The 14,741-nt window shown below is 39.6% G+C and overlaps 1 protein-coding gene across 9 annotated transcripts in view; it reads right to left on the bottom strand.

Annotated features, from left to right (window-relative positions):
• Nucleotides 1-14,741, bottom strand: part of RNF38 (ring finger protein 38) — a 144,005-nt gene that overhangs the window by 38,113 nt on the left and 91,151 nt on the right. For 6 of the 9 annotated variants that reach the window (XR_012635648.1, XM_074933191.1, XM_074933192.1 and 3 more), the window contains one exon: nucleotides 690-883. Coding sequence is in view for 8 of the 9 variants with exons in the window: in XM_074933191.1 (XP_074789292.1) it covers nucleotides 690-883 (194 nt within the window). In the remaining variant the exon portion in view is untranslated. Of the gene's footprint in view, nucleotides 1-689; nucleotides 884-11,300; nucleotides 11,614-14,741 lie in introns of all 9 variants that reach the window. The other 3 variants (XM_074933195.1, XM_074933193.1, XM_074933196.1) reach the window with 1 other exon arrangement.

The following is a 14,741-nucleotide window of genomic DNA, read 5'->3' as shown; positions in this document are numbered from 1 at the left end:
ACAATATTTCTCAGAAGCAAACAAATTCACCGTGTGTTTTAACTTGCGCTAGATGACTCTGCATTTTTGAGGCAGAATGTGAGGCAATGAAAGCTTGAGTTCTAGATAATTAGTTTAACTAGAATAGTAAAGAAGTCTATGCTTTTATGCTTTCTTTTACTATCATCCATCTAGGCAACAGTTCAACCTGGCCATCCCAGTCTCTGCTCTTCCATGACCATTGGAACTTCTTCCCAAACCTCTGCCCTGAGATGCTAATGAGCCACAAGCCGAAACCAACATGAAAAATCTAACTCCTGTTACATGTGAATAATCCATCCCAGCAACCGCTCGACACCATGTTAACCTCCTCACTCCCCCCAGCCAGTACCCCTCATCTTTAAGGAGATTTTTTTATGTATGAAAGTATCCTGATGAGATTTCTCCTTGCATTTTTCCAAATGCTTACTGCTCCAGCATGAAGTGAAGACTCATACGTAAAATGGTTACTGAGTACTCCTTTCCCCAAGTTGACTATTCATACATATTACAGGATGATGCACCAACCGGAATTACTTCCACTAACTTTTCAGTTACAACTGTAATAACTTACAGCTCAAAGGAAACATTAACATGTTTACCATGTATGATCTAATCAGTGCTGTATGAAACACACCTCCCTTGAGCTGAAATCAGGACAGCTTGCTTACCTCCTCCTGTTTCGTGCAGGTGTGTTGCATCGTTCCCCTGAGAAGTGGTGTTGGTTGGGCCGAGCCAAAGGAGGCTGCCTATTTGATGTCATCTCCCATGGTCGCATTGGTGGTGATGGGGCTGGTGATGCTGCTGTATAGTCAAAGACTGAATGGGAAAGGCGCTGTCGCTTGGGACTAGGACTGTCTTCGCTCTATGCCAGTGCACAAAAACAAAACAAAACCAAAACCCACCTCCAGATAAGTGAATTACAATGTATTTCAGTATCGCTTTGCAGCTAGCATTAGGAATGACTTACTAAAGACTGCACTAAAACAACGTGAAATTGAACACCTCAAGTAGTTGACTATCTTCTACGTTTATAAGACAGATTTGTGATGTCTCCCTAACCCCTAGAAGAATTACTGCTAAATTATATTTTAGCAGCATTAAAAGATCAAAATTCTAACATCCATGCAAAACCAAAACTATATCAGAAAAGAGAATAGCATGAAGAAAATAAGGCAAAGCCTATTTTACATACCTCCTGCCGTAGCATTTAAAGGCTACAGAAGCAAGAAAGAATGTATAAGCAGAGTCTTCACAACAATGGAATCTGTACTTGTCAGTAAGCAGATGTCACACAGGGCATGCGCTCCACATTGCATCCCCTTCCTATCAGGTCTGTACTTACACAGCTAATCAGACATTTGCTCTGGACTGCAGCCTATTTTAATTCTGCTAGTTCAGCAGAGAGGTGCTTCATCCTTCTACTGATTAGTAAAATAATGGTCACGGAAAAGTACTTACAACCTAAAAAAAACCTAATCACCAACCTCTGGTTATGCCTATGTACTTCACTAAAATGCTGCAAAGACTACATAGTGTGTAAAGTTTTCAGTGCTAGTGATATGAAGGCCATTCAACTCCAAGTAATGTTCTCCCAGTTGGTTCTGAACACAAGTGACTATCCCTCCCCTTCATTGTGTGTCCATGATACTGAATCATTCAACAGAGCTGTCATTCCTCTCAAAAGTTCCCACAAGAGTCTCTGAATCCAGCAGTAAATGCAATAAACATCCCTCACCTTCACCCCACTATTCTGTCAAAATTATAACATGTCATGCTGTTAACAAGCATAACAACTGAAAATATAGAAAAATACACATTCTACTCCAGAGCTCACCAACTGCACACAGAAAAAATAAAAGCAAGATATGAACTACCACACTGAATTCATCCTTGCGTCCAAATACCACACAGATTTCTATGACAGAACATTCCTGGTGCAAGACAAATTGTAGTGTTATGCCACTCTCCAGCTTGTCACATCATCACTTCATTTCAGTCCACCACAGCATTATTTCAATTAACTGAAATGACCCCAAATTTGCATTTAATTGCACATGGTTGATGCAGAGAAAACTAAACTTGTCTGCAATGGTTTTGTATTCCTAAACTACCCCTTGCAGAGTCTGATAATCCACAGACTGTTAAAGGTCTTATTTCAGATTTACTTGTAGACTAGACTATGGACCTCTTCTGGTTCTTAGGTGCCTGTCATTTTCTGAACACTATTGCTTCTTGGTAGGTTACCATTGACACATAGCTTGTTCTCCTGTGTTCTTTCCAGTGTGCAAGTGTTTAAGAGAAAAAAGGTATTTTTAATCTCTTTTGACATGTGTCCATTTTTACATTTCACTCCTTTCCAGCCACATGCTTTCAAATACTTTAAACAAACAGCAGTTTTCCCCTACTACACCTAATCTCAAGCAGTCACTAGTAATGATTAAGGAACAGAAAAGGGACAAAACAAAACAAAAAAAACCCCAACAAAACATAATTAAAGTAAATGGGGGTGTCCACTTCTAATTTAATGTTAGATGTAGAACTATTATCATGGTTTCTTTAGGGAAACTGGCTGACAGTGCATGTACCTGCTTGTTACTCAATCTCTTTGGAACCCCTTAACCAACTGAACTTGTATTTTTTAGAGGAAAAATAGGTCACAAGACAGGTATGCAGGTTCAAGAAGGTAGATGTGCAGGCAACAGGTGACTCTTCCAGAAGGCAGCCTGCCCTCAGAAGCTCAGCACCAAAAAACTGGAAGAGATGCCTTAGAAGTGCCATGAAAGAAAAGCTTCTATGAAACAATGCATTTTGTTAGATTTCAGAGAACCTTGCCACAGGACAAGTCATAAAGAAACTGTGTTACATTTGTTCTGCCATTCAGAGTTGCTTATTTAATCTGTTTTAATGTTGTCATAGAACGAGCCTGAGGGAAGCATGATTTGTGGCCCAAGTTGGAGCTTTCAGGATGGGAGATTTTACATCATGGTGACTGACTATTCAAAGACAAACAGAGGTAATAAAAACACATGTAGATAAGGTATGCTGGAGTCCTGGGCGTGCAAAAGGAAAAGCCAAATGGAGGAAGGAAACACAGGGTTTAGTGAAGCTGGCAGAAAACAAAACACTGATACAACAAAGTAACCACTGCTGTCCTGCTACATTCTACACATGCCTTTGGCTGGGGATCTCTTACTGCTATTGCCCTAATTTAAATGTGGCACCTTTCCCAAGCATGAACACTAATATATCCTGCCCTGCAGAAAGCAGTCTACTTGGTTTTCCTTTTATATGTGGAGTTCACCACTTCAAAGACAGTGGAGATGCAAACTGCTAAGCAGTTAGCCTTCATTATCACTCCAAATTACTAACTCATCTATTTCAAACTCCATAAGGAGTGCCAATTGCCCTCTGTACTAAGGAAGAATATTTTCACTCAAAATTGTTTCCCACTAGAAAGAAAATAAAGAGAAAATCTTTTTTTTGGAACTATATATAAGTATAGATTTAAAATGTAATTATGCCATTTTCTGTACTGAAAAAGAAGTAACTTGAAGCTAAACTAAACTTATTTGCAAACAGGTATCACAGAAAAACCTTAACACAAACCTAAACTCAAATAAGACTTGGTGTTTTATCTTAGTTTTTATTAAGAAAACAATTCTCATGTGATGATTGTAATAGCAAGTAATACTAATTAACTTAATACGTGGGAAAGTACACTGAACCTAATGACAGACACATATCCTGTAATATTTAAGATTTTTTTCATGTAATTTTCAACAAGCATGTGGAATAACTAGATATTGCCAGTATAATTTTGCAATCTACATTATCACTGGTCATTAAGTTAAATAGTTTATTTGTGGAATATGATACTTTCAGCAATGATGGTAGCTCCCAAATCTCCCAACCACTCTAGCTGCATCTTGCTAATACTAAAAAATATTCCTGGGACTACTGCTGCTTTTTACAGTCGTCATTATTATGTATTTTTCTCCTGCCTAACAGGCAACAAGAACAGAATGTCTGATAGCTATCAAGAACATTGTATGTAGTTTTTAACTAACAAGGTAAAAGCACTACCTTATTTTAAATAGTAATTCAACAAAAAGAGCATGATGAACAGAAGTACAGATTACTTCATATTTAAAGGAAACAATATCAGGACAAAGGCATCAGATTGCTACTAGTAACATAAGCAACTTGTGTCAGGACACTAAAACCTACAATTTTAACCCTAAAAGTCGGCATTCCACAGACATTCCCAGCACAGTTTTGACTCATTCTCAGCTGTATACCCTGCAAATTCTCATAGTGTAATGGTAACAAAGGTGATTGGAGAGCATATCCGTTTGTAAAACATCCTTTAAAGGAAACATACTACTAAAAATATGTAAATTTGTAATTTTTTTAAATACTTCTGTATATATTTCTTGTAGTAATTTTTTGTAAGTTTTATCTAAATGCTTTTCCATTTCATTTGGGAAAGACTGGATATCTTCACTAAGACAACACCCTTTGAAGTATTTATTTTCCATTCTCCTTTTTCAGTGAAATTATAAAGATTTGACTGAAACCATCACAGAAGGGAATTACTACCAAAACAATTGCTGCCAATATCTGAGTATCACTCTTCTCTCCAACCCTCTGCACATTCTCACTTAATGTTCCTAGGAAGTACAAGAAGAAACTACTCCATATTCCAATCTCAAATTTAGGAAATAAACTACATCTGTTCTGCAGCCCATGAAGACCTTTATTTTATAAGTAAGCTAACACTGCAAGAATATTTTCAGGCACAGCCTTCTTAGAAGGTTTTTACACCGTAAGTACAATCTGATGGGTATACTCTATATAACCCTACCAGGCTGACTGGAAATCTGTAGCTGCATGTTCCCTTTCATGAATGCATACTGAGACGGCACTGATTTTTCCTGATACAAAAAGTAGAGAAAGTTAAATTTGAAAATGCTCATAAGTCATCTAATGCACTAGTAAACTGAGCATTTTACATATCCTATCTGTGAAGGATCTACACACTCCAGTAACAGTGATCTGATTTACATTCCAACATTTCTACCATTCTGATCATACCTACAGTAACAGTAAATTCTTGGGCTGAACACACAGTTCTGTCCAAATGCAGTGGTTCATTCATAGGCCAGGACTAAGCTCATTTAAAGTACATTATATAGCTCAGGTCTAGTAAGCTCTGAAAGAGCTGTGCCCCACAACCCTAGAACCAAAACAGTCATTTATATGAGTGGATGGAGTCAGAGTTGCAAATGGGGTCTTGTAAGCATTATTGTCTTCTTCCATCTCACACCCTTTAGAAAGCAGCAGAGCCAGATTAACATAGGTGTGGGCATTACAAGGTAGACTCTACAAGTCATTTCAGTGCAGAGCTGTATTTAACTTATCTGTTGCTCTTGGAATTACACTATGCTGAGATTCTTTGTCATCAGGTATCTCTGCACCACAGCACACCCTGGGTAATGTGTTTTTTCCCAATGTCTAACCATTCACCTAATCTGTCATTACATAAAACAACAAAGAAATATGAAAGATGTAATCTCTTTACCAGCCTGTCCCTTGCAAAACTTTATGAACCCATCGACTAGCTCCAATGGAAATCGGTCAATGTAAAAAAAAAAAATATAATTATTCTGATACCTTTTACGACAAAAAGTATCTGGTAAAGGGGGAAGAGAGAAGTGGTTATTCCCACTCAGGAAAAGGTACACAAAACTCAACTGTTATGTATTGTAATAAACACATGCTTACTGACCAATAAAAAAAAAATGTACATGCAATTATAAACTAATCCAGGATGGGTATTAGAGACAGAGCTCTTGTCTTTACTGTAGTCTGTATATCAGAGAAGTGGGAGCACAAATCAGGCTGCAAAGAACACTGGCATCTTGTTTCTAAACGTTTTGCTTCTGCTGCAAGAACCACAGCAGTTTATTTCCACAGAATTACTGTACATTAATTCTTCTGTTAAAGTCCTCTGCATAAAACTTAGCTCACAGACCAAGACAATTTTCTGTATTTGTCTAAGATTTCCAAGCATCTTTTAAGTTACTGTCCTGGGTTTGGATGAGATAAGAGTTAACTTTCACAAGAAGCTGGGAGGGGCCATAGTCAGGACAGCTGACCTGAATAAGCCAAAAGGATATTTGATACCATATGACATCATGCTCACTATATAACTGGGGGAGCTAGCCAGAGGGAGGAAAGATTGCAGACTGGGAACTGGCTAAGCATTGGGTTCTGGGTGGTGTGTAACTGTGTTGTGCCTCACTCGCTTTATACCTTCTTTTATTACTATTATTACCACTTCTCTCCTTGTCTTGTCCTATTAAACTGTCCTTATCTTGACCCATTAAGTTTTACCTTTTTCCTCTGCTTCTCATCCCTATCCCAGCACAGGAGGGGGTTGGGGAAGAATAAGTGAGCAGCTATGTGGTGCTTAGTTGCCAGCTGGGCTTAAGCCACAACAGCTGCCAAAAAAAACCCCACACTGTTTTCTTAGCCTCTTTTTAAAAAGCAATGATAGAATAAAGAGCTAAAGTAAATACAACAAATATCCCACATCTGCATTTCAGTAAACATGTAATACTCGGCTCTCAAAATTTTACCTAAAAAAACACTCAGAAGCAGTTCACATAGAGCCTTTTCATGCATTGTTAGCTCAGTAATATGCTGTAACCAATGCATTAAACCGTAGCAATTATTACTTAACTCAGATATTTTGACAGCTACAACCACTGTAGTAACTGACCTCAACTTTCAGCTTTTGTTACCTCAGGCCTTGAAGTATGTCACAGGTTATGTATGTACATGTAGAGTGATGCAATGGACTGTTTTTAATCAATTAACTATATTAGCCCTGAGAAGAATAAGTGTACAATGATGCTCATGGATGTTTCTACATTCAAAAGTTGAGAATATTAAAGGCGGAATTTTTCTAAGGAACCAAGCTTCATACAAACTCACTTATTTGAAAGATGCATCTGAGACAGACATGCACCAGCTCATGAAAAAAGGTCTTTGAAAAATCAGTGCAAGCACACTGGTATTATTCCTTGGCAGTATTAAACAAGAATTGTAATTTTCCAAGTAAGCAGAGCTTTGCTTTAGAAATCTATGAAGTTTTCCTGTATTCAGAATCAAAACCCCCAAGAGAAGCAGAAAACTATATCAAAACATTCTCTACTTTTAATTTTTACATAAATGGAAAAATGCAGGTAATACTTATTAAATGAAAAAGGAAATAGCATTTTATCTATCAGCTTCTGTGTGTGAATACTTATTAGAAGAATGTTTTTACCCACCTACAATTGCATTTCATCCACCTTTAATGTGTGAAAATGTTAGGACATTGGAAACGAAGGACAACATAGGCCAAAAGCTGAAGCATTAATTACATCATCTTTCTCTATGTGCTGCAAGGCATCAAAGACAAAGTAGATTCCTTTTAGAGATAAATTTTTCTTATGTCTGTTTTCCCCAGTCCTTGCCAGCAGTCTGCCAATCATTTACAAAAGCCAGATATCTAGATCTGCAAGCAAATTTTGGTTAAAATACATTCACAGAAACACTGCCTAATATGTCATTTCCAGAGCTAAGCCATCAGCCTGATTAATACCAAAATTATCAGTCCCTCAAATGCACTTCGAAGAGCATTGTTTCCTCTCCCCACTCCAAAACCAGTAAGTTTTCCTGCCCATGTTTGGTACACATGTGTTAACTGCATAAGAAACATGGTTTGATCTTTACCTATAGATAAAGATTTAGCCTAATTAAGGAAGTACTTTGGAGAAAGGTACATGTACTTAAAAATGAGTAACAAGACTAGTTATTTATACTACTTGCTGTTTTAGTGTATTGACAAGTCATCACTGTGCTAATACATCTCATGATTTTTCACCATGGTGACAGAGCTCTTGATCCCCTGCATACTGGAGACTGGGTATAAACATCAGATCCCAAAGCAATAAAAGAAACAGCAAGGAAAAAAACCGTAAGGGATGTTATGTGAGAAGCAGGCACCTCCTGTGGACCCAGGAATTCCTCCTGCAGAGTCCTGTGCTCAGGGAGCAGGGCGGTGGTGGTATTTCCATCCCAGGCTGAAGGTCACAGCTGCTGCCTTGCTGTTTGCAGGTTCAACCAATAGTAATCAGTTTGTAGGTTCAACCAGTAGGAAAACTGAGTGTGTATTCCAGAAACAAAGAGCACAAAGGGCTCTGGTCACATGCACTGTCTTCAACAGCACCCACATACAGGATGCACATAAACACAAGGACAGACAGCCAAGTCCCCTCATCCTCATGGGCTGGCAGAGACAGAAGGTCAACAGTGCAGCACATACATGACACTCTCCAGGTTCACAAGCACATACATGTTCATGAATATCCCAAGTACCATCACAGCTCCTTTGCCCATCGAGCAGCACCCTTGCCCCAATCCCAGGTCCCCTTACCCACACCATGGGTCCCCAACTCATCAGCTGGTCCAGCTTAGCACTCATTGCAGACACACAGCTTTCACACATTTGTCCCATAAGCACGCCACATTTGCAGGTCCCCCAAAATATCAGCAGGAACCCTTGGTCTGCCTGACACCCCAGTCTGTTCCCAAGGCCCCCCTACTCACAAAATGCTCCAGCCTGAAGATGGCCAGCAAATATAAACATACACCACCCACCTCCCTCCATGCCCTCCACAGCAGGTTTGGGAAGATACATTTACTCCCTACCAGCAGCCAGCACGAGGCACACAGGCTGTGATCTGTGGTCCCACCTCTGCCACCAACACTGAGTCATTTGATCACCCTGGTCCCCTGAGTAGCTGGGTTTGGGGACACACACTGTTTCTGCTCCAGAAACTGTCAGCCGAGACACTCACCTACCCCAGTAGCTGGTACTTAGACCCCACTTGCTCCAGTAACTGACAGAGGCCAGGGGTGCCCACACCCCTGGTTTGACTCCAGTAGCTGTCACCCAGTCCACTCACATCAGTAGCTGGCACTATAAAGACTGTAGGAAACCAACAAGATAATCCAGAGAGCTACAGCTCCTCCAACTCCTGACACTTAGACCCTCACTCACTTCTATTGCTGGCACCTCAGACCAGTGAGACTCCAATTGCTGGCTCAGTCTCTACTCAGGCTCATCTCAGTTAGGCCCTGCAGCACTCACAAACACGGGATAAAGAGTGAGAGACAGATAAGAAAAGATATAACAAAATAGGACAGACCAGTAATCAGGCCAGAGTTCAGCCATACAAGTATAAAGACTGGCCACAGTTTACACATGATTAGCCCTTTTTCTGTCTGGTCCCATTTTGTCTCTCTTCAACTCTCTTCACATTGCTTTAGGGCCTTAGGGTTAGGCATAGTCCCACTGATCCCCTCCAACATCCTGGACCTTCAAGTTTGCATCCTTATCAGTCACAAAATCCTTGTTTGCAGGCAGTTTCCTGATAGCCCATCACTTAGTGCAACTGACCAGGTTTGTTTCCTGTCTTTTACTCAAGTCTGTCTGTCAGGTTTTTGTCTCTGTATACTGTGTTTATGGATTCTCCCTTTTCCTTATAATCCTATTCAACAAGGTCTTTACTAAACACAGAAATAAACATTCCAACGTTCCAGATAACCTCATCAGCTAGTGACTGACCAGAGTTGGTCCTTGTTACTTCCTTCCTTACTTTTTGTTGGTCAGCTTTCTGTTTCAAGATGTTCCTATTTATTTCCCCTTTTCTTATGATTCCTCTTTGGTACTGAAAAGGTCCTTGACCAGACACACTTACACAAACTGATGCTCTCTCCTTCCACACATCCTTAGAGAAATCACACAACTCTTCCACTAATGATACGTAGAAAAATTGTAAGGATACTGTCAGGTATCATAGTCCAGGAAGAGTGACATGAAGACTACCTCTGAAAGGAGTAAAAACTAAGGAGACTATAGAAAAAAACAACAGCTCCTTACCCCAGTCCTAAACAAAAATATTTGACAAGTGTAGGGCACAAGAAGACTTTGCTATGGTAAAGCATGATAGTTCGCCTCCTCATCTGAGTATGCAGAGTCCCAAGCACATCTTATCTTGATGTTATGGTACCCACTTCCCCCGCATCTGCACCCACCTTTGCACACGCACAAACAATGGCAGCCAGCTATAGATCTTGGAATTCGAACAGCAGCATGTGCACAACAGCAGTGAGTTCACTAATGAGCAAAACAGGACTTTGTACATGTATGATATGTTAACAAGCACAACTTTTATCATCCACCCCTGTGGAGCTTTCCCTTGAGCTTCACTCCTGAGCAGGGCTCCACTGTTTCATGTCCCCATTTGATTAGCATTGGTGTTCCAGGGCTCCCACTGTGTTAACACTAGGCTTTCACTAAGTCAATGCATTCACTTGCTGAGTGTTGTGTCTCGCCCCTGTGGGATCCGCACCTACACTTTGCAGTGTGAAAAAAGAAACAGGAGAACAAATGCAGGATTCGGAACCCCTGTTTCAACCCACCACCACACACATCACCATTTTACCTGTTCTCATGAGTAAGAGAACATTTGGAACAGACATGACTTCTCTGCTAAGAACTGGAAAATTATACGGCTGAGCACAATCTGGTACAACAAAGTCGTAAAGTGGAGGTAAAGTGGGTAAATGGTGAGAAAATAAAAATTCTAATATTGCTGTCCACACCCTGCATCCTCCACACACCAAATACAAACCCGAGAATGTAAACGTTCAAGACAACTGCTTTACAATGCATTAGATCTTTTCTAAGTCCTATTCAGTTTTTACTGAAAAACATCACTACCATTAATATTCAGAACCATTTCTTTCTAGGTTTGATTTCACAGTTGTGACCAAAATACAATTTAGAAACACGGCTGGCTGGGCACATACAAGACAGCTCCTGACAAAGAAACACTAAGGTGATCTGAATTTTTTCAGTAAAGAAATACAGTCCTTCCCAAATCTGAAAGCTGGCTCAAACAAATCAGGTGGCTGAAAGGAGGGCCAAAATGAGCCAATTCTTGGGGTAGGTCCAAAAGTCCTAGGAGATAGCACCTGGGGTACTGTGTCCATTTCTGGGCTCCCCAGCACAACACAGACATGGACATACTGGAGAAAGTCCAACAAAGGGACACTAAGATGGGACTGGAGCATCTCACAGATGAGGAAAGACTGAGAAAGCTGTGACTGTTAAGCCTGAAGAAGAGAAGACTTGGAGGGATCTTATCAATTCATACAAATACCTGAAGGGAGGCTGCAAAGAGGACAGAGAAAGACTCTCTTCAGTAGTGCCCAGTAACAGGAGAAGAGGCAATGGGCACAAACTGAAACACAGGAGGCTCCATTTGAACATGAGGAAACACTTCTTTACTCTGTGAGGGTCACTGAGCACTGGCACAGGTTGCCCAGAGAGGTGGTGGAGTCTCCCTCCTTGGAGATCTTCAAAAGTTGTCTGGACATGGTCCTGGGCACCTGGCTCTAGGTGGCCCTGCTTGAGCAGGGGAGTTGGACCAGATGACCTCCGGAGATCCCTTCCAAACTCAGCCATCTGTGATTCTGCAACAGCACAAAGGAAAGCAGTAACTGATTTTCACTCTATGCTAAACACTAGGTTTTTTTTAAGTGTTCTCCTGTAAAAGCAGTAAAGCACAACTCAAATAGTACTTGGAGTAGAGCTACCCTTGAGATAGTAAGTACCCCTGCAAGCACATATGCTTCCCTACTGAACTACAAGATACATCTGAGTATTTAAAATGGGATACCATTTCCTTCTATGCTTCATAAGAGATTGACAATAGTTAAGCAAACCAATATGTAACTAGTACTTGGCATGAAAATTCCACAAAGAGATCAAAAAACGTTAAGGAACAGCATGACACTAGCTGTTCCTATGGCTGTAGCAAAAGGCACAGAAAAGAAAAAAAAAAGTAGTTCAGAATAAAACCCCTCTTGGCACCATTTCTGTGGGATTAGGGAGAAAATACCCTATATTCCAACTCCTAGAGACGTAAGAGTCCATAGCAAGGCACAAAATTCTGAAAGGAAACCTGCAATGTTTCCTCCAACTTGCTTTAGAAATATCACCATGTGTTAAGAAAAAAACCTAGTAACTCCGTCTTAAAATGGAAACCAATCTACATTAACATGTCAGGTTGCCAGTATAAAATTTGCTGTAGCAGATTTACATGTATCAGGTTTCTTAATAATTTCTGTGAATTAAAGTGTCCTTCTGATAGTGAAACAGTGAAAATTTACACAGTACTTAGTAAAATTAACACAATTTGTAAAATAAGAGCAACACTACCAAACATGGTATAAAAAAGATGCAAATCCACCAAGTTTTCCTGTTTCAAAGTTATGATGGTATACACAAATTAGAATGTTTCTGTATCTAACAACTGTACCAAGAACACTCATCAGTAATCTTTCTGGGCCACCCATAATTCATTCAAAATTAATAGGATTAATTCATTATTTACTGATGGTGAGCACAATGGTCAATGCTGTTCCTCAGCAACCTGAACTGACAATGAATCCTCCATGCAAAGTGTTTCTGCAAGATCTGAGGTATGCAATAGTAAATCATGTACCAATAGCATAGAATATATTCCATGAAATTAATCTCTTCATTTTACTTATGATCAAACCACATGAATAACTTGAATACAGTTTATTTGACATCAAGCTGACAGACATTTCAGGGGTTTTCTCTGTATTAGTTCCTTCTCTGAAACACATTTCTCATTTAACTGGGTGTTTAGGACACACAAGAAACGTTAAGAGACAGTTAAGCCTAAATTGCTTAAGTTTCACACGGTAAATATTTTAAGCACTCTTAAGAATTTGATTCTTAGGTGTATGGCACACCATACTCTTAAAAATTTATTTCTGTGCATAATGTATTTTGTGTTCTCAGACACTGAGAAAAGTCAGGATCTAATTCCTTCAGGAACATACCAATTTACTCTCTACATTCTTCCTGTCTCTCCATATTGCTAGAAATTTGAAGCCTCCAAAAATACTTTGAATCCATTTTAGAAACTACAAAATGAATCCTCAAAACAACATACCTACCTAACTGGTATCACCAAACTGTCACGTAAATATAGTGTTCTTCAATATACCGCAATATACACACACTGGTACTAGTGAAAAAAAAAATGTCATAAAACTTCAGCAGTTGTACTTAAACACAGGCCTGAAAATTCAAAGAGGGCTGAGATATTTAATTCTAAGAATAAGGCACTCTAAGTTCCACCTTTTTCAACTTCCTTCTTCTCTGGGGAGATCCAACAGAATGAGGGAAAACACGTCCCAAACGGCACAGTAAAACTGCAGTTGTAGCATGTAACTGTCAGAGCAGTCTCCAACATCAAAGTGTCAAGGCTCCTCTCACCCTATATTTCAGCTCTGATTTTCCCATTACTGACAGTTAATTTGTTCTTTCCTTTTTCCAGACCATTTCCCACATAAAAGCAAATTTTCACAACTAAAAAAACAAAATAGTTTTAAATGTCTTCAAAAGAGATTGGTTTCTAAGAATCAGATTTTGAAAATGCAGCTCAAAAATATTCAGCATATCACAGCTTAAAGAACAATCTCAACACAGATAATCTAAAGAAACAGCCTAAATAACAAAGAAAAATTCTTAATTTTTGTGTAGAAAGAAGGCCATCTCCTAAAGCTTTCATGAAGACTGCCAAACAGAGCACTGGCTCAGCAGCATCACTGTACATCATGCCATGAATGCTCTGATTCCTGCTCACACAATGATTTATTCTTACTGCAGTGTGAAAGTACGGCCAATTCTATCAGAAACTAACAGAGCTGGCAAAGACGGACTAACAGGTTAACATAAGAGGCTCTGGAGAGAGGGTAAGATTGAGTTCCTCCAGTTGATGAGTGTGCCTACAACAGAGGTGTTCACAGATTTTTGGGGACAGGAACAAAACTGCAAGACTGACGAGACAAAAGGTCTACTTAACAGAAAGTACACAAAATACAGCGTACGGGTGTGATGACATGAATTGCCGCATCTTTTTATAGTATCTGAGGTCATAGTGGGAAACGCAACAAGCAAAGTCATTGCAAGTGAACCAGGAAATAAAAAGTTCTAGAACAGTAAATCTGAAATGTGCTCTCTGAGAACTGGGAACTGTGGACATTAAAGAAAGTCTCTATTTTTTTGAGGGGAAGAGCAAAGCCACCAGTCTTTTTACAGCTGGAATGCCTACAGTAAACAATAGATTTATGCGGCTTAACTAGTTTTCTAGCAGGTGAGGAACAGTTTCACTGCAATCCAGACAAATTGCCTGGGACAGCAATCAGCAAAATACTTAAGGTGCAAAAAGGCTTCCTTCCTTTATTCTCCCTTCCCAGTTTTTAAAGTGCTGCTGCTCTTAGAAATCAGTAGAGGGCACCAAAAAGCAAAGAAAGTTTCCCTGATCTTTCAAGAGCTTAGTGAAAGAGGAACCTACCCACTCCCAAATGAAACTGAAGAGTAAAAACCATGAAAATCATCCCGTTAAATCAGAAACCTAGTCAAGCTTCGCCCACAACAGAATTTAAATATATGGATTAGATTATTTAACTTGATACAGATGCTTACACAGAGAAGGAAACCACAAGTTGTCTTTCTACATTAACTGGTTAAATCAAACCTGTATTTTTCCAGAAGTTTCAAG

Source organism: Athene noctua, chromosome Z, assembly GCF_965140245.1.
Source record: "Athene noctua chromosome Z, bAthNoc1.hap1.1, whole genome shotgun sequence".
Classification (NCBI taxonomy): Eukaryota; Metazoa; Chordata; class Aves; order Strigiformes; family Strigidae; genus Athene; species Athene noctua.
This window is presented reverse-complemented; position numbering and strand designations above follow the sequence as displayed.